Source organism: Simochromis diagramma, unplaced genomic scaffold, assembly GCF_900408965.1.
Source record: "Simochromis diagramma unplaced genomic scaffold, fSimDia1.1 OVJJ01000361.1, whole genome shotgun sequence".
Lineage (NCBI taxonomy): Eukaryota > Metazoa > Chordata > Actinopteri > Cichliformes > Cichlidae > Simochromis > Simochromis diagramma.
This window is the reverse complement of record NW_024386860.1, coordinates 14774442-14795300: the sequence shown is the minus strand read 5'-3', so window position 1 is coordinate 14795300 and position 20859 is coordinate 14774442. Positions and strand designations below refer to the sequence as shown.

Sequence of the window (20859 nt, the reverse complement as noted above, 5' to 3'; positions counted from 1 at the left end):
GTTACTGATAAATACTAAACGGAGGATAAATTATAATACACGTGTAATTGAGGCTGAAACGGTAATTTCTTCAAAACAGTCAGCATCACAATACGTTGCATTTAGCCTCAGATGACATTAGTCAGGGAACAGATCCATCTCTCAGCAGCTCTCACACCGAACACTTTTGTGCCAGACTGTTTACACTTGTAAGATTATATGCATAATGAGGCTGCATTGTCTCGGGAAAGTGCTGCTTTAATTCTCTGAAGCTGAACAAACTGTCCCTGGCACATTTGGGTAGGGGTGGAGAGATATCAAAGTCACTTTATTGAGATGAAAGAACTGGCCCAAACAGCAATCTGACACATTAGTCATTCCTTCTTCTTAGTGACAGAAACATGCTCTCAATTTACGAGTCAGGTGCTTCCAGTGATTTCTGCCAGCCTTGTTCCTCCGCATCATAAATTCCTCTTTATGCTCACTCATCCCACAGGCAGACCCCTATTCTTCGACCTGCCTTGTCAGAAAATTCGCCCCATGTTGGCATATTGGATGTCATCCAGGCTGCCATTAGCAGTTACTGCGTTGCGTATACCATGGCATACACTGTGAAAGAGCACTGAATTTAAATAGACAGCAGTGATTGTGCCCCTAGGTGCACATTCATACTTTTTTACAGGTTTTCTATCGGCTCTTTAATTCATTCTTTCTGTGGTGTTGACTCTGCAGAGCTCCCACTTATACTGTGTTCATTTTCTCTAAATGCTTCACGTGGAGCCACTGGCTTCCAATCTATGTAATGAAGGTTTAATAGCCAATTGGAACATCCAATATCATTAGCAGCCAGCGTTAGGCTCATCTGAAATTTTTTTTCTTTTTTTTTTTGATAACCAGAAGTGCGAGCGTTTGACACGCAGGATGTGTGATTAGCACCTGCTGTTTAATGTATGTCCTGCCTCTTCTGGAGCTGGAAAGCTCTTTTTACCAGTTCTCGCATTTTAATAGTGTTTTTGTTCTGCTTAAGCCTCAAATGCACTTCAGGAAATCTTCCTCTCTCCAATTTCCATGTTCTCTTGCATTCTTGTTCTATGATCTATTTTTAAACAAACTTTTGACCTACCTTTTTTCCGATTATCAATCACTTTTCGATACAAATGATTATTCCAGTGTTTACAAATGGTTATTTTTGGTTTCTGCAGGGGCACTATGGCTCTAATTCTGTGGCTCACTACTGGCTGCTTGTCATGTCAGTGATGCAAGGAGTCACCAGAAATAAAAGCAATGCTTAAATGTCTAAAATGGAAATGCGGTTCTGAGGAAAAAAAGAGAGCAGAGTAATGTTTGATTATTTTTAAAGAAAAGCACAAAAAATGATCTTCTGTTTCTCTGTCATCTTGTGCATCTTGTGCAACTTTTATTTATTCATTGTGACATTTACTTGCTTATGTTTGATCTGATGAGAGCCCTCAATTTGGTGTCATTTACCGAGCGCCGTCCATGGCCTTAAAACTGCTAAACACACAACACAGAATTAAAATAGAACATACTTTTTTTTTTTTTCCCTCTTTGTGTCGTGACTTGGTGAAGATTATTTTTGACAGCTGCAATAACAGGAAAATATAGATGGACGTTATTAAGTTGTTTACCACATTCGGGTTCATGCATGGGACATGGACGAGATTCCAACAACAATATCAGAGAGGTACATTCACTCTAACAATCACACTGCAGAAAACAACACCACTCAAAATATGTTTGATTTTTCCATTATGCCCTCTAATGCATACTGACAGATTCTTCTTATTTGCATTGACATTTACGTGTTCGCAGTGATTACCAGAGACTGATTGGAGGAGACAGAAAGCATGATTGAGACGGAAATACACCATCAACATAAACAACTAAATTAGCAGGAGAAAACACTGATAAAATTGTTCTCTGGTCTTTGTGTGGAATCCACGATATTTACATAAATACAATCAGCATATTTTTATGGTTGGCTTGAGAATTTCCTTTCGATGTAAGCAGCTATGCATATAAGATGAGTATTGCAAGCCTATAAATGCTTCCCTAAATGCTCTCTTAATGACCTCAGGCTAGGCTTGTTCATTGGAGCAATATCAGTCTTGTGACAAGGATAGGTTATTTGTAATAATGCCTGTCGACATCTCAAGTTGGAAATGTCTTGACTCCATTTTCTTTCATATAATCTGACATTGCTCAGGACCCTGTAGCCTATCTCTGTGTCTTTTTTTTTTTTCTTTCCCCCCCTTCGTCTGGTCTTGTGATCAACCCGTAGGGAGGTAGGGGGTGTCACTGTGGTAGTTGTAGTCTGGGCACACCTTCTGCACCAGCTTGTAGTCAGTGCTGTAGAAGGTGATGAAGATGCAGATCACTTTGAAGGGTTTGGAGCACAGCCAGGACACGTGGCTCTGGGTCTGCTCCTGAGGGCAGCTCTGCGAGGGGTCGTGGGCACACAGTGAGTTCCTGGTGCCTTTCTCCACCTTTTCGTACTCCACCCTACAGTTGAACAGCTTGGTTTCTTTGGTCTCCAGGGCCGTCTGCTGCTGCTGCTGGTGATGGTGGTGGTACTGCTGGTGCGGCTGGTGGACCTGGAACTCCACAGCCTTGGTGGGAGGAACAAGTCCCACGGAAACGTTGCCCTGACCGGTTGAATTGTGTCGAAAGTAGACGCTGAAGGTGCCGTTACCGTGATCCACAATTTTGCCTGTGATGAGGAGGTTCAGCTTCACCGTCTTGATGTTAGAATGGAAATCACCCCAGCCGAACATCTTCTTAAATTTTCCAGTCTTGACGATGGGGCGTCTTTTCGTCCTTGATCGAGGGTCACGGGAGGCTGAGGTGTTGTAAAGCCATTTCCAATGCTCTTGCTTAGAGTAAGACTCTCCTTCGTCGTAGTTCAGATCCATAGAGGTGAAGTTCTCTTTGCCGTAGAGGCTTTGAGACAGCAGACGGCTAATGGACACGGCCTTGCTGCTTTCATCCCAGTAGGTCTTCACTTTGGATTTTGAGTTATATCTCAAGTCGGAACTTGGAGAGTCAGCGCTCGCAACCTGGAAGATTAAATAAAATGAGTATTAGTTAAAATTTTACACAATCTTACAAACATACTCTAAATTATGTGAAGTTTTGCCTCATAATACCATAATACTAGCTATGAATACAGCTGTTGATGTGTTTTGGGGTCACACGTATTAAATCGACAATTATTTCCTTCCAAAGCACATTCCATACCTATAATCAGTTGGGATCTAACACAACATGTTGGATAAGCAAAAGAAGTTGGATGGATGGATGTCATTCATCGCTTTTTGATGAATGACTTTTGATGAATCATGTAGCTCTGCCTGCAAATGCCAACAATAGACTTGTTCTCCATATCAGATTTTCAGTGGCATCAGGTGAATCTACAGCCTGAGAAAACTCCCACCTGATAGGCTTTTGCGACACAGCATTAAGCAAATTTTTTTGCTGAAGTTAAAGTATGTATAACTTGCATGGACGCATATTAAGTTCTTGTAATGGGCCCTTGAGGCTGGCTCCAAAAGCAACTTATTTGCCATAGACTGTAAACCCAACATTAAAAAATTTAAAGCAGGTTTATAGTCTGGTCTAAAAGAAAGTTGTTTTCTATGGATAGTTTCCCCCTTTGTATGGATAATATAATAAAAGGTACTTTCGGCTGCTCTTATTTCCCAAGGGGTTGCTTCAGTGGATGGATCTGCATATTTGATTTGACACAGATTTTAGCTCTTCCTGACCACCCCTCCCATTTATTCGGGACTGGAATTCTGCTCTAGGAATACACCAGTTTGTATCCCTCTCAATATTGCACATACAGGTGGATTAACCAAAAAATGATCTTGATAATTGCCAAAACTGGTAATTTAAGGCAGATGTGGCATAAACCTTACACTGGATGGTGGTCTGATAAACTTGTATTTGTATGATTGTGTATACATGCTCTGAAACTGCACAGTTCTCTACATGTGTTTGTCTTTTAAACAACAGAAAATGACAGAAAACATCTGAATCTATATATCAGTGGGAATGTGATGAGTGGAGACTGGCCCATCTTAATTTTTCCGAGCATGCATTTTCCTGTGAATGAAAGGAAATGTGCAAAATTTCAAGCGAGTCAGACTCAGCCCATAGAGATATGTCCATTTAAATTAGACTTTCCTCCCAAAAAGGCACCAGTCATTTTCTGCAAATCCCCCAAAACAACATATTTTACATTCTAGAGACAAATCCCTCCAGTGGTGGTTGGAGTTATGAATTTCGTCTGTGAGGAGCAAGAGGGAAAATAGTTTGTTGCTATTTTAACCATGACGGCAAAAGTCTGAGACAGTCCCCACTTTAAACAAACCCAATCGAAGTTGCAATTTTAATACAAATTAGAATGTTTTCCTAATCTTTCCAAAGCTGACTCTGTCCCTAAACCTTGAAAGATTTATTTTCTGCAGTGACTTGTCAAAGAGTTTTGAAAGGCACCACAAAAAGCATTTATGCATCTTGTTGGAGGGCATGAACAAATGTCAGGTTCGAGGGCTTGTTTAATTACAACTGTCATGTAGGTATAGCACCAGCTGAAGGTAAAATGCCATCTAATTTTACAGAACTGCTGTTGAAATGTGCATGTGTTAGTAAATCGTGTAAATATCAGGAATGGAATTTGTTAATAGGTGGGATATTTTGGGGGAGGTTATCTGACATTTTTATATTCAGAAGTTGGAGAAACCGGTGGAGAAATGATGAAAAAACTTGGTCAGGATGTAGATAAAAACATTTTTTTTGTAATTATGTCTCTCTATAACCTGAATTGATACTCTGAGGGAGACATCTGCAGCTATGGTGGACCAGACCAACAACCCTCTACATATTACATTCATTGCCAGTGTTCAGTTGGACTACAGCAATCAGTCGCTGCTGCATATGCACATTTCTTTTAATTATGATTGAAGATTTGTGGTCAGCTGTTTATATAGGCTGCTATTTAATATGGTCTGGTATTTGCACAAGCAGTGATGCAGTTAATTGCAGTGGTGTGGAATTGAAGGGATAAGATATACTTTATTTATCACTGAATTGACTACATTTCTATGTTACTGCAGCCAAAAGGACAAACACAATTACTAAGAAAATAAAAATAATAAAGGTAGAGTAGGAAAAAAATAATATAAACAGAAATCTGTGTAGTAGCAAAGAGATTAATTTAACAAGATAAAATAAACCTCTAAAATGAAATAAAATGCACTTAAAAAAACATGAAATAAAAAGCTGACTATAATATAAGAAATTGGCTCTATCAAATCAAATATCTCACTAAAAGGAAAGAAAATGAAGCAGTACGCTTGTGTTGCATTGTACAGCGTTAAATATATCCTGCTTTCACCTGCTTTGGGCTCATGTTTGATCAGCTCCTGGAAGATTGATATCTACTGTTTGTTCAGCACAGCAGTTGTTATTGTGTCGCTCTAAATTCTTTAACAGTTTGTATTGAAAACAAACGCTACGAATCAGCCTGGAAGCCGAGTCTTCTGATCACTTTGTGCTTCTTTACTTTGAGATGTTTATTTGGAGAGTTTTTATTCTACTTTGACTGTTTCTAATTTATTATTTGAATATTAGAGAATAGCCTCTGTGCTTCTATTATATGAAGTAAGTGGACATTCGGTGGTGGTGGAGTTAGATTTTTATGGTAGAAATCACAGATGCTGGGATTAATTGGATTTTAATTTCAGTCCCTAAGTTGTCTTTCAACACTTCTGGAGATAATCACAACACAGTGATTACTACTTCTTTTTTTTTTTTCACTTGTTTTCGAGTTTTTGTTTTGTCTTGTGTTATAAATCAAGCACAATGCTTTCACCTCTCTCTAAAAGCCAAAACTCGCTCTTAGTTAACTTCAACCTCAGCCAAGATGGCAAAAAGAGTCTTTGGTTCAGATGATTGCACCATATCCAGGTTTCTGTAGATGAACCTGTGGAAGGATCATTAATGGTTTCCTCCAGCTGCCTTTGTTGGGCTTGTACACCTCTGCCAAAAACACCTGCTAGTCTGGACTCACCACTGATTACTGACTGTTAACGTTTAACTTCAGCTCATTACTTCAATACGGCTGCGATTATTTTGTTTATTTCGTGTTTAGACTTTGTGCGTCGTGGATGTGTGATGTACACAGTGTCTAAGGCTACGTTCACACTGCAGGCGAAAGCGCATCAAATCCGTTTTTTTTTTTTTTTTTTTTTGGACCCTATGCGTCCCATATCCGATCATGCTATGACAGTGTGAACGGCACAAATCCGATATTTTCAAATCCGACCTGGGTCACTTTCGTATGTGGTACTGAATCCGATACATATCCGATGTTTTAGAAAGCGACTGCTGCTGTTTGAACGGTCATGTCGCATTAAATCGTCTTTTACATCACTGACACAAGACAGACGCCAATTATCAGCGCCGGAGAAGACATCTCGAACGCTTCCTGGCCATCCAGCGTAGATGTCAGTGAAACTGTTGGGAAGACAACGTTGGAGAAACGTGAACATTTTATTTGTACTGTATAATCTGCAGATTCTGACAGAAATCTGCGACTAACCTTTGAAGCACCGCTTCTCTAAAACAGCAATAAGGATCATTATTAGGTTATCTACATTATTATGTAAATAACAAAATAACTTAAAGCAAAAATTAGGGAACATAAAGTCCGAAGTCTTTATATTAAGGGCCATCAGTCAAACAATATTGTTTGCTCTGGGTCTAAACAGAGCGCGCTGTGTGTGACGTCTTCTTTTGCGCATGCGGGCCGCTTTGAGCGTTCACACTAGAGCGCGTTTGCTGTCGCATTTTATTTGTAGTGTGAACAAGCAGACAAAAAAATCGGATTTGATCAAAAAATCGGAATTGAGCTTTAAGACCTGCAGTGTGAACGTAGCCTAAGTGCGGCATAGAGAAGTGTTGAGGTGTAACTGGCAAAAGGCCACCGTGGCTAAAACTTCTGCAGTGATTAATGAATCCCATTCAGTGTTCACATTCAGGGCAGTTATTCAAATGTGCTCCTGTAACTGTGCAGTGTACGGGCCACAGTATTGTAAAAAACAAACAAACAGCTGACGTATCTATCTTTTAGCGTATAAACTGCAAATATTATGTACAATTATTCCTAAATAAAAGAAAAATGGCCACATTTAGGCCATTTGTTTTGATTAGTTTCTTTTCTATAATATTTGCAAAACCAATACTACATAAACTTTCTTTAACTCGTAATTTTTGAGCTCTTTATCCACTTAGTTCATGTGACTTATGTTCTGTGTTAGTTGGCCCATATTTAGCTTTAAAAATATGCTTTAAAAAAAAGTCTGATAAATGGTAAGTTCATGAAAAATGAACAATTATGATTTCATCCTTAATCAAGCATCCTTACTGCAGCTACTATGAAAGTATTTTATTAAAGGAATATATTAAAATGTTTTTATTAAGTATAAGCCAGGTTCTCGTAGAGTCGTCCAATATCAGCAGTCTGCCTAGCAACAGCTTCGAGTAGACGTGTTCGTGCTGAGTGCTTGCTAACAAGATCAAAATGAATATCCTTTGCAAATGCAGGAAAACATCAACAAATCTATGCACATTATCCATGTACAAATACGTCTGTCAAAAACGGTTTTAACGCTGTGAGAAAGTCTTACAGTGTGTGAAATGTCCTTATCAAGATTAAGGCTATTCCTGTCATACATCGAGACGAATGAAGCGCTTCTCAGGAGCAGACGTGATGCAACAGCAGACTATTACCTGCTGAATGTACCCTGAATGGATGATTGATGATTCATTCTGTCTCTCTCCTCTAACAATCACACAGATGAGAGAGCAAAGATTTCCCGCGCACCCCACAGAGGCTTGTGACAGTGATGTCCAAGCCCCGTCCGAGGAACGTGACAGCAGATCTATCTGGTCGAAGCGTTTACATTTTGTACCTTCACCCACGATCAATACGCTGAAAATAAGGTCTTCTCTCATTCAGAAAGTTCACTGAATGACATTGTTGTAGTGTAAGCTGGAGTTTGTACGGCACTCTCTGAGTAAACTGCAAGTGCTGAGATCTTTCTCTGAAGCTCCTGCTCATTTTATGCACTTGGATTGAGAATGGAGGAGTTTGAAAGGATGGCCTCCAGTTGTTTTGAAGAGGCCTTGTTGATGAATGACCTGATGTGAACGAAGCGTTACTGGCATTGTGATCTTTCTGCCTCTCTGAATAAAGGAATGTAGCCAGAGAATTTTTTAAAAGCAACATGATACTCCAGAGTCAAATCAATACCTTTATATTGAGCAGAGGTTCAAAGGTAGCTAGACCTTTGCTTCTAGTTAGTTTTAATAAGTATAAAGGGAAAAATGCAAGAACCTTGCAGCAAGATGTTTAGAGTGACAAGGTGAAGAGAAAAATTTGAATTTCAGCAGTTTCCCTGCGCAGTGGGGCAGTTAAACCACATTAATGAACAGCCCTTTTTGTCTTTCATTGCTGGAAACAAAAGTCTGTCAGTGGTGATGCATTGTAAAAAGATAAAGTGAGTGTGAGGATGAGGGAGACTTCCTTTCCAGGATTTATTGGCACCATTATAGTCAAACATAAAGCTCCTTAGGATGTAAAAGTTCAGTGAAATAGTATCTTACAGACTGTCAGCCGGGGAGCTGTAAAGTCTATTATGCCATTACAGTTCAGTCCTTTTTCTTTGGTTTAAGAATATTCTAGGTTTGCTCTTGTTGCAGTTGTTAAGTTTAAAAGCACTAATGTTTTTTATTCAAGACTTTCATACTTATTGTTACAAAGGTGGGTCTTCATATTAAGCATGACCAAAGTTTCAGTTGATGAGGTCAGAATATGTCCAGCTAACCCCAGTGAGCCAAAACCTCAGTCTTCACACTGCTCTGAACACCAGTGTTACATTTGTTAACCAAAAACTTGTCATCATAGTTTTCAGCAACAAGTTGTTTTTTTTTTCTGACAAAAACATTAATTAAATAAAAACTGATGCATGAGGACAAAAACTATATTGGCACTTTTGCCGACAAATGCAAATAAGATGAAAATATTCTGGAGAGACGGGATCCAATCAGAACTAAAATTAAGCCGGATAGAAAGGCGGGACCGGTTTGGAAGTGATCTACTTGTGCAGTGAGGTTGATCCGCACATTTGATCTGCCCCAGGGAAACGGTACAGCCTCTTCTTTTTCCTGTCTTCGTAATCGTACAGGTAGCTCTCATTCTTCCTGTTTTTCATGAAAATGGGACAAAATGTCAACGCTTGGGAAGAAGCGAACAGTAGACATATGACACATTTCCCATTTAGAAAATAAGACTCTTTGTAAGCCGTGTGGAGAAGCTCTCACGGGTAAAAATATGACAAACTGTCAACTGAATCAACTTTGGAAGTAATCGTCTGATAGTTGGTCGACTAAAACTAAAGGAATTCAGATGCCTAAATTATGACTAAAACTTAATGAGATGTTAGTCAAAAGAATTACTAAAACTAGATCAAAATTTGCTGTCAAAATGAGCACTGCAAAACACTCAGTTAAAGGCAGTTTGTCTACTTAAACCTCTGCATGATGTCATTGAGAGTGGATTTCTTATACAGCGCAACAGTGACTGTCCACTTTTTCTCCACTGTCAGAAGACTTTTATGCTATGAGGTAAATCATGACCATAAAAACATAATTCTGATTTTAGCAAAAGTCAAAAGTGCACGACATAATTACATAATTACAAAGATACATGATTACTTCTAACGATTTAGGAACTACTCATCCCAATGCCCACTGCAAATCCCAGATTCCACAGTGAATGACTGTCAGCCTTTTTAAGTTTAATCCTTTACTATAGCGTCGGTATGGTTAATAACAGTGTAAGTTTGAATATATATCTACAGTTTGCGGTGCATGTGTGTGGGGTTACAGTGCTTTGTTCCTCACTGCAACCACCGCTCTTGCAGTTTCAGAAGTTTTGCACTCACTTAGCAACCCGACTTTCATGGGTTTAAACATTTCCATGGTAACAGCGACCTCCACCAATCTGAGACATCACTGTCTGAATTTAAGATTGCAGGTAGGGTAGTTCTTTTTCCAGAAAAGAATAAAAGACATTTTTATTAAAACAAGGTTCTTATCATATAGACTTGTGATTCCTACAGAAGCACATATTATTATTTCACAATGTTGCACCTCGTAACAGGTCTGCTTTGGATGGTTATAACCTTATGGCTCATAATCAAACTCCCTATGGAGAATGTCTTTTGTTTTTTTCCTGGAACCTCAGTGTTGAGCTCTATTTGGTCATTCTATGTGCACAGAGGTGCTGCCGTTCACATCTAATGTTCAGCAGAGAAAACCAATCAAAATAAAGCTGTCTGAAAGGGAAAGGTGCTAAATCAGCTTGTTTTCGACTATGAATGAACTGGGAATAAATTATTATTTTCAGCTGAGAAGCACGCAAAGATACTTTAGCAGAGTCCAAGAATAGTAGCATGTATCAGAAATGAGCATAGTAGGTCTGCTTCAGGCTATGCAAGCAGTATGTAAATTTTTACCAGTTCTATGTGGATATGCAGCCTCAGCCATAACAATTAGGGGAACACTGATTGTTAAGTGGCCAGTAATCATTGGCTGATTGGCTCAGTATGTTTTGATGTTATATTTTCCTCCCTTTAGAAACATAAAATATATACTGTATATACAATTTTAAACCATTTCAAAGTCTTTTAGCTGATCCAACTGTGATAAACACCACTGAGCTACATGAGAAAACAACACCTTATTTGCAGATACTCTGATATCAAGGCTGAGATGTTTAGAGAGTCGTGTACGATTGTCATCACATGTTTTGTTCCCCTTATTTAGCCAGTAGCTTGTTTCAGACAGTGAATTAAATGAGGGGCTGCTCCATAAATGAGCAAAAATAAACAGGAAGTAAATAAGGATTACGTTAGTGCAAGACTAAAATCATTGGAGCTTTCCCCTCTAAGGAAAACCAGTGACTTGGTTAGACTTGAACCAAGGCCAGTTTAAACATACATTTATTTGAAGATGCTTCCAGTAGTAAAGAAAATGAATTAATTGAGTCTAAATGACCTTTGGCCAGTAATCCAAACTGTAAAGCCCATTAATTTTTCTATTCTGGGTTGTTAAAAGACTGTAGTCTCTAATGATCAAATGAAATATCATTTTCAGAGTGCAGTAATTACTGGTGCTTCTCGGTTTCAGTCTCAGTGGAATCCCAAAACCAGATCAAGGGATATTAGCAAACTGCTTGGTTAAATGCCTGTCTAGCTAATAACTCAAAGTGTGTGTGTGTGTGTGTGTGTGCGCGCGTGTGCGCGCTCATGCAGCTGCTGCTGCTGCAGAATTTTGAGGAGTAAATGTAAAGAATATTTTCCAAACAATGAAAATCCAAGCGGGTTTAGGATCTTTATCGTTTCTTCAACCAGGAAATTAAATCGCACTCAGTGAGTTTTGAAAAGCTTCATGATTTCCTGCAACTTCGTGTTATGAATAATTTTCTAAGAGGATGTGTCACTGGAATCAGATTTTTTTTGAGGGATTTCTTTACTATTTTCTTCCAAGATTATCAAAATTACACAGCGCATCTGAAGTGCGTGCCCAGTCATCGTCAGACCTAATTCCTTGTTGTGGAAACTCTGCTCTGTTGTCACCAGCGTTATGTCTGGTCCCCAAACTGTGACATGCAATTAGCTTTCATCTAAAGCACCTGACAGTCTCTGGATTAGAGCACTCGGAGGCACATTCACAGAGACCCCACTTCACGGATTAGAACCCAACCTGTAATCCAGCCTGGGGAGATTAGGCAGATCAGAGGCAGTCCTGACTAAAGCAACGTTTATATCCAGAACCCCCCGACTGACTGCACCAACACTCGGAGGGCCAAGATTTACCTCTCCTTGGCTTTAAAAACATGCAAGTGAGGCACAAAGGGAGTGTGTGCTAGATGCATGAATGTGCCTGAAAGAGATAGTACAGAGAATAAAGCGCGAAACTAGAAGAAAGAGACAAACAAACATGGCAGCGTAAAGGTCAACAGTCACACTTTGATGGCTTTGGCTTTACCAGATATTGGTTTGTCACTACTGTGTACTGTGAAATATCAAAATGACAAATAACATTGCTCATGACTAAAGATGGAGTTTATTTTGCACTTAACTTGTGTTTATTATTAGCAAAGCAGTGGCTCACAACCCTAAAACGAAGAGGCAGCCACTTGAGACGCTTGTTTCCAAGTGTGGCTTCACTCAACAGAAGGAACTGATCATCATTTAAATGCAGGACTATCAGATATTACGTGAATGAAAAACAAAATTAAATCCAAATCTGAAAAAAATCAACACATTTGTCTTCCTTTGTTTAATTTCAGATGTATGCTGTCACCCATTTAGAAGGTCATCACCCCCAATGTGGAAACTACTGCTGCAAAGGACTGTGCCAAAGGTTTTGCAAATCTTAAAGTCTGACATAAAATTAAAGACATTCATTAGACTGACTTGCAACCAAAATAAGCTTTTATAGAGAAATTATATTAAAGATTAGTTGAATAATAAAATAGTTGAACATAAAATTAGTTCAGCTATTTAAAATCAATTTGTAAATACAACATTTTTAAGAAAAGTAATTTGAAAATCTCACATCAATTTTGTGAAATGCCTTTTTAAAATACCAAAAAACCAAGAAAATATATGTGAATGACAATACTGGGTAGTTATCATAAAGATACCCATAACTAATGTTTACAATCTGTGAGACCATTGCTCCCAGTAGTGCTGAGTAACACCATCTACTATTCCCCAAGAAGACAAAGAGCAGTATTATTTCAAATTAAATAATAATAATATTGGAACATTTTGGATAAAAGTAAGTTAAATTTACTAAAAACAAATCTTAGACAATCTATAATTTACAAATATCACCAGAATATATACAATAAATTATTCTGCCTTTAAAAACAAGTTTTTATAATGAAAAATAAAAACAACTAGCAGTGAGACAGAAATATTACATAACTGTAAAGTATGTAAAAAATATATATGTTTACATAATTTAGCATTTATTTATTTTAGATATTTTAATATGTGACAATTGACTGTCTGTTATATGACATATATTATAATACTATCTGTTAGCAAACACTTGTATAGAGTGGGTCCCATATTTTACATTGTCCTCCTCGTCAACATCCTGCAAAAACACCAAAGCCAACAATGAACCGATCCCACTGACAAGTCCTCTGTCCACAAACTATTAAAATCCATCCTGCCTCACTGGCTCATTTCTCTCTTCCTTACAGTGAACACACACTACAGTTTATTTTGGGCAAACCCCACATACACCATCCCGCTACTGGAAACAAACACTACATCACCAAATGTGTCAACTTTCTGTTTTTTGAGTGATTCTTTGCGTGGGATTTCTTAATGATAAAAATAATTCAGGATATCAGACGTAATCGTTTAAAGCTCAGTGTTAGTTAGTTAGTTAGTTAGTTAGTTAGTTAGTTAGTTAGTTAGTTGTATAATAATAATTAGTAATGGACTATGATGAACAATTGAATAAATTACGTTTTAAGGTTTTGCTGATACATTTTCCAGCAGCACACAAATAAGGGAAGTCGATGGCTAAAAATCTAAAACTGTAGCTGAAAATGGTTGGAAAAGATGTTGATAATTTCGAAAAAGTTATTAAAATATTTTAGTCAAATCTAAAAATAACTAAAACTAAAAATAAGAGATACTGCCTATCAGCAGGTTTAACTGTGTACTACAATTTCATAAAGTCTGAGGACTCAGGAGAGTGAAGCTTTGTCTGCAATATCTGTGTAGCGTCTGTGTTTCCCATAATTTAAACCAGTTAAACCCTCCTTGCTTTTCTGCCAAACCCCCTTGATGGAGGCTAAAAAAATATTTTAAATATATAAAGGGAAGTCAGTCAAAGCCTTGAGGAAAATCTGCAGTAAAAAAAAATTATTTGTGAAATATATATTAAATGCAGTGTTTCCATTCAGAGATACTGTATCTTTCAGTCACGTTCAGATGCTTTTATTTCATAGCCCAACTTTTCGTTTTACAGTTTGTCATGCAGGAGCCTCCCACCCCCTCCCCCCCAAACCCCATTTAACTGTCTGTTAATATAATTCCCAGATTCGGCATATGAGGCAGAATCCCTCAACAAGATAACGCTAACAGCATCGCTATGCACAAGTCCTTTAGGAAACGACTCTGATTGCCAGATGCAGCATATAGGCAGGCTGTTGGACAACTTAAATGCTATCTACTCTTGGCGAGGCTGTGATAAGGCGCAGGCGTCCGCTCTTTGAAACAGGAAGATAAACAACCCCCCCGTTCCCTCGGGAGCTCGGAGGATATTCTATGGGACTGGACCCCCGAACAGCCAACAAATTCCACCTTTAATAGAACTACCGGAGGAGCCAGATGACTCTGCGGTGGGCTGTACACAAAACCTTGTGAGGAAGAATGAAAGTGTGTGTCAGTTTTCATTTACCTGAATGCTGCGGCTGCTGCTGCGACTGCTGTGCGGGAAGGATTTGTGGGTACGACAGTTCTGGTTTAACAGAGGGAGAATGGAGAGCGGCCGGCCTGATGGCAGATGTGGGTTTCCACTTTGCAATCTTGCTTAGGTGCTGTGAGTTCAGCCGCAACATTAGAGCTGCTGCTTAACAGATAGCGATTTATCATTATTCTATTTTAATAAACAACAAAAAGATGGAATTTGTTTTGCACTCATTTGCCTTTTTTTTTATCAAAGGTGTGGTTGTTGTGGTTCACCCTGCCTTAAGAGACTAGTTCCTAACCTTAAAACGAACCGGTCCCTACTTGTGATGCATATTTGAATTGTGAGCAGTTCAAGTCATCTCAGATTTAAATATTTTCTGTGATAAAAGGTAAAAGTATTGAGCATCAGAGAAAAGAAAAGCAAAGACCTGTTGGCCGGGTCACCAACCCAAGATTGGAAAAAAGAAGATCAGGACTGTGATGTAATAATGTTAAAGTCTAGCAGAAAATTACAAGATGATCATGAGTGTTTTATATAAAGTTGTATTAGAGAACGTCCTTTTTAAAAAAGTTTGGAAAAGGGAGCCCTGCAGCTTTATTTTTTTTTTTTAAATTTAAGGTATTAAAGTGATGCTCTTATGGAGAGAAGCTTAAAATATGAGCAGCTATTAAGGGGTTAGGGTTTGGCTGAAGGACATGTGGCTGTTGTAGGATCAGACCTGTGACTTTTCAGGTGTGAGACTAGTCTCTATAAAAGCTTATTTTTAATCTAATTTACAACTTTTAGACGCCATGAATCACAGACAATTCTAACATAAGACTCCCACCAGTTGGTTTATGAAATATCATCTTCCATTTAGAGCCAGTTCTCTGTGTTTGACAGTAGACGGGAGAGTACTTTAAGAGTCCTTAGAGTGCTGATGCTGTCTTTGGATTATTTTCCAACTGGGCGCTTGTCGTCATAGTCATTTACAGTGAATTTAACTTGTCTCGTCTTGTGAGGTCCCCGCGCAGTTGAGCTGATGGACCAGCTGAGGGCATTTGACGCCCACTAAGAGTTTAGATCTGTTTTCTCCCAGTGATATCAAAGTGTTACCTGAGGGGGGTCAGAGATGATGACAAATCACAAAGTGTGTCAAGACATCACAGGCAGCTGTGGATGGAGCTGAGTCCTATCACTGCAGCGCCGCTTTGAGAGGCCAGGGCACAATTATTACCATGACTTCTGAGGAGGATAAATACTGTACGCGGACAGACTGCGGGATTTTGTGGGAAGGGGGGTGGGGTGGGGGGCAGTTTGAAGAAGAAGAAGGGGGGGATCTAGCCACCAGTTTTCCAACTTACCCAGAGGAAAAATGCATAATCATATTATTTCACACACGACTTGGTTCAAAGGCGGCCAAAATAAGTTTGTGAGGTTCCCATGGGTCTGTCAATCTGTTGAAGGAGCTGCAGGCAAAAGCTTAGGATGCACCAAGTACGAAACAATTATGATCATCCCATTAAAGCATAGCGAAGCAATTTGGCAGCTCAGTCTGGAAAAAAACACACTCCTGTCAAGTGATGCTATGAGATCAACTCGCACTACCATGATGCTGTTGTACATATATCTCACATAGTTAATGATTGTTTGTCTTTACATCATGACGGGGTGGTGGGAATCCGTGTTTGTTAATGTTGTTGCTTCTGAAATCGATGAATTGTTTTCCTTTAAAGCAGGAAGGGCTCCATAAAGCCAAAAAAAAGTGGGAGGGGTGAAATGATTAGTGCGCTTAGTCAGCTGTGAAATTGAGTTTATGGTTTTCAAGACGGTGAATTCAATTCGATAATGGGTATTAAGTTGTAGAGAATAATTAATAGTAATTGACTTCTTTCCATCACTATGCAAATTAAACACAGATAACACCACGGGAGCTTTTTAAGGCCAGTCAAGTTTGTGGGGATTAAGTTTATGGAATTTTTGTTAGAGAGAGGAGTGGCTCCTGTTCTGCTTTGATTGCTTTGTTGACAGATTTATCAGCGGGTGAGGGGTTACTGTCTCTTCAAGGATTAAAGGAATTGGGTTGTCACAAACTGTCAAGGCATTGAGTTGGGAGCATTCTGGTATGTTTGCCATAATGGGCTCAGGCTGTTCCCCGCCGTACTGCCAAATATATTCTTATTGGACCACATCTGTAAATGGGAGGAAAAAAAAAAGGGGGGGAAATGCAAAGCGAGGATTGAATGAATAGTGCTGAGGGAGAAATATCCAGCGGGACTGTGTGAGGGTGGATTTGTCAAGATGCAGATTTGGATTTGCATAGTTTGTGTTTATGCTGAGATTGGTTAATTCATCTTGATGTTAATGAGTTAATGCATAGATATGTTAGAAAACTGATCATCCCGGGACTTAAAAACTGTACTATAATGCAGATCACATGTGTCTGAAATGACTATATTATTAGATTGGCCACACTATGAGACAGCAACGTGACCTCAAAATGATCAATTCCAGCTTGTTTGATGATTTAACTGAAACTCACTTGTAGAAATGTCTTTTTATGAAAACTGCAAACATTAATCACAGAGATATTAAACGATGGGAGAATTTAAAAAAAGGTCAAATCAAAATAATATTTAACTCACCAGAGAGATGACTGACAGCAGCACGGCGGCAGTCCACAGACATGTGGTCTTCATGCCTCTTTGTGGAACGTCTCTCCTCATGTCAAACAGTCCTTGATTTTCTCAGCTGCTGCAAACAAACAAACAAATCTCCTTCTGAGCCGTTATCAGCTGCCAAACTTGAGGAGAAATAAAGAGTGAAGAAGACGGTCCAGAGATGCGGGAGAAGAAAGGAGTCTTCTCCAGCTCATTCAGGAAGGGTCAGGTGTCTGCTGTTCAAACGCTTCAAGTGAGTACTGGGGTATTTTCTGACGCAGGGTTCGGAGGCGCTGTGGTGGGAACGGAGGTGTTTGTATATCTGAGTGTGGAGGGATGTTTTATATAGCGCGCTCTGAGGTTCAGAGAGAGAGAGAGTGGGGGGAGTGGATGGGAAGGGACAGAGAGAAAAAAGATGGAATGAAGAAGGGGGAGGGAGAGAGGAGACTGGGGGAGAAGAGAAGGAGGTTCACACTTCTGAGAAACAACTTTTAACATCATCAAGGGCTGACATCTAGTGGCAGTCAGCTGCACTGGATTTTTCTTCCTTTCACTGTGAGCAGCAAGCCCAGTGAGATTCAAGAACATCATCCCTCCTCTTGATGTGTTAATGTTGTGCATCCTCTACTCTGACCTGGAATCAAGCATGAAAAACTGCATTTTAACCCTTTGACGCCCAGCGTATTGTATTTGATACAAGTGTTTTTGTGAGTTTTTGAGACTTCTACATCATCAGTGTGACATTTTTTTTTTACCCTCGTAAAATCATATAAATTGCATGACACATTTTTAATGACTAAACTGCAGATTAAAATTTGATATATTTTTATATATTTTCTCTTTATGTTCAACAAATACTCCATTATCAAAAAATTAAAGATTTCTGGCAGTTATTTCATGATTCAGGTTTTAAAGGGTTAACACTGTTGGCGCTCCATAATGGTCAAAATACCAGCCACCTTTATGAACCAGGCATCCCTATGATCATGAAGAAATTGTTATGTTAAATTACGCCTAGGTACTAAATAATGGTTTCCACACACAGTCATTGTAAATGTGCTGAGAATAAAACTAATAATATTAATCATTTAGTCTGAACTTGGAGAAAGTTTTGGACTTCAGATTAAAAAAAAGAAAGAAAGACAAAAGCAGTTGAGATTGAAGCTGGAGAGGCTGAGATATCCTAAGTTTTAATCAGCAGGATGGGTCAGACTCTAAAATAATTAGATCCAGTAAAGCAGCTTGATACAATCTACAGCAGACGCTCTCTGTCCGGGAAATGCCAATGTCTTTTAAACTCCACGCCCCCAGTTTGTAGGACAGGCTATCGGTCAAAAAGTCTTTCTTGCAGCCACAGATGACATCTGTTTGGACCCACACTGAAACCTTATAGTTATTCCTACTACACAAGTTACATTTAAACATTAACATGCTTGGATTGGAAATGTTTCCACTGGAAGTGGAGTGAAACAAACCCACAGTGCTCATTCTGAAGTTGGTAAGAGGCTTCAATCGGCAGACTTAAACCAAAATCATGCAGATATTTACAGAGTGCTGCAGAGGGCAGATAGGAATACAAAGGGAATTTCATACAATAATGCTAAAACTTTATTTAATTAAAAGCTTCTTAGCTTCTTGTTAACCCTAACCAAATTCTGTCCCCTGTTAGTTACATTAAGATGAAGTGAAACTTTTCCCTCTGTTCACATGGGCACCTGAAAACTTACTGTAAGAGCAGACAGAGCTATATTTGAATTTGCATGATGGCCAAGCTGTCTGTATTGTGTCAAAGAGGTATCAGCTGAAGTTTGAGGCTTGGCTGTACTTTTGAGTAATACCACGTTTGACCTCAAGATGGTGCAGTGAGTCAGAGACTAAAGCATAACTAGTCAGGGTAGCTCCCAGTCTGAGACGTGCACTGCATTAGCTCAACATTTGTACAGAATTCCCGTCACTATTATACCTAGAAGATGGTCAGAAACTGGTAAGTTAAAAATAAAATGAGCAAATACACATCGAAATACTAGAACAGTTGGAAGTAATTCCTAACTAAGTTAAATAAAGAAATAATTCAGATGTAAATAGGAGGAAAAATCTGCCATCTCGTGGTCAAAATCTTTCAGTTAATTTAGCAATTATAAAAAAACAAAATAAAAAAACAGCTGTTTCAATAATTTAAGCTACTTTTATAAAGACTGCACTTGTGGCTTGTGATGGTGTCATTTGTTGGAATTAATATGTGTAAAGAAAACAGCAAATACAGCACTGTTGTTATTCAAAACTTAAAATGATGGGTAACGTTTTCCTTTAATATTTTGAGCAAATGCAGGACACTCTGTATTGCACCAAAAATGTATTAATACGCAAAGAAAAGCCCAATTTACTCCCACTTGAGTAATGTTTGCAATTAGCTTAACATCCAGCTGTTAAAGAGAGTTACTGAGAGTTTTACACTAACAAATCATTTATGTGTCACCTGTTATTTCAGATTTATGTCGTCACTGAGTATGAACAGGGCTCAGTCTCATCTGACTGCAGCGGAGAAACAGGAAACTTGATTTAACCCGTCTCTGCAGTTGTTGATTTGGACCAGTTTTCTGCCTGATTGCACATTTTCTCCATTTAATGCTTCGTAACTAATATAATGTAGTTTCTCAGAGAACCATGGGAAATGAAAGAGGACGGCTATTAAATTTACAAGCGTAATTTCCATAATTACTTATCTCCATGAAAACATAACACACTGAATGCACATTTTAATTTAAATAAAAGTCTTAGGAAGAAAGTAATAGATTTGAAATTGTAAAACTCTTTATTTACTTTTTTATTTCTGGGTTCTGACAGACCTAAGCTTGTGTTTGAGAAATTTCTGTAAGAGTTCATGCTGCAGAAAAACACTGTAATTTAGAAAGTGTGCACTTCTATCAAAAAAAAATGCTCAGTTTAATATTAATCTTGTCAGAATCCAAAAATTACAAACTAATTAGACTGACTGCTAAGAATTTAACTAAAACGCACAAACATATTTTGTTTCTTGTTCAAGCCTCAGTTTCGTCCTTTTTTTCTACAATTTTTACAGTCTGAACACAATGCACTATATACCATTGTTATTATCTATCTATTATCTTGGTTTACTCAAGCATCACTTTTGATCATGAAATTGTCAAGAAAAACAGTAAAATGTAGCTTTTTGTCAAATAAGAGAAAATACTTATTGCTTTTAATGGACACAATCCCAGTGAGCTAGTTATGTGTAGTTCGGCCGCTCTGCATATACACAACTATTTGTTATATAAGATCTGATGGAGTACAGAGAGTCATACCTCCTCTAAGTGTATTGTAATCCGACTGTCAAAAACAGATTACTGAGTGTTTTAATGTCTTGAGAGGGTAAAATATTTACCTACTTTATGTGCCCCCGTTTCCTTTCAGCTCAGTGTAAAGGTCTGTTGTGGTCTCTCTGCTCTCCTCTGTTCTCTGTTTTGTTACATTTATGTTCCTGCAACCTACATTCTAGCCACCAGGGGGCAGAATAAAGACATTGGTCCTATAGGAAAATGGCTCAGACCCCAGTTAACAATTCCCTGATGGGTTTATTGTCTCAGTCACTCATTTGAGGTCATGTTCAATAAAACCACAGGTGATCTAA

General features: G+C 38.6%; 1 protein-coding gene across 1 annotated transcript; it reads right to left on the bottom strand.

Annotated features, from left to right (window-relative positions):
* Nucleotides 1-2243: 2243 nt before the first annotated feature.
* On the bottom strand, nucleotides 2244-19295 carry LOC120732855 (neurexophilin-1). Its single transcript, XM_040030720.1, has 2 exons — nucleotides 17196-19295; nucleotides 2244-3056 (listed from the first exon to the last, which is right to left on the bottom strand). The coding sequence occupies exons 1-2, from the start codon at nucleotides 17274-17276 to the stop codon at nucleotides 2271-2273; spliced, it is 867 nt and encodes a 288-aa protein (XP_039886654.1). The 5' UTR covers nucleotides 17277-19295; the 3' UTR covers nucleotides 2244-2270.
* Nucleotides 19296-20859: the final 1564 nt, after the last annotated feature.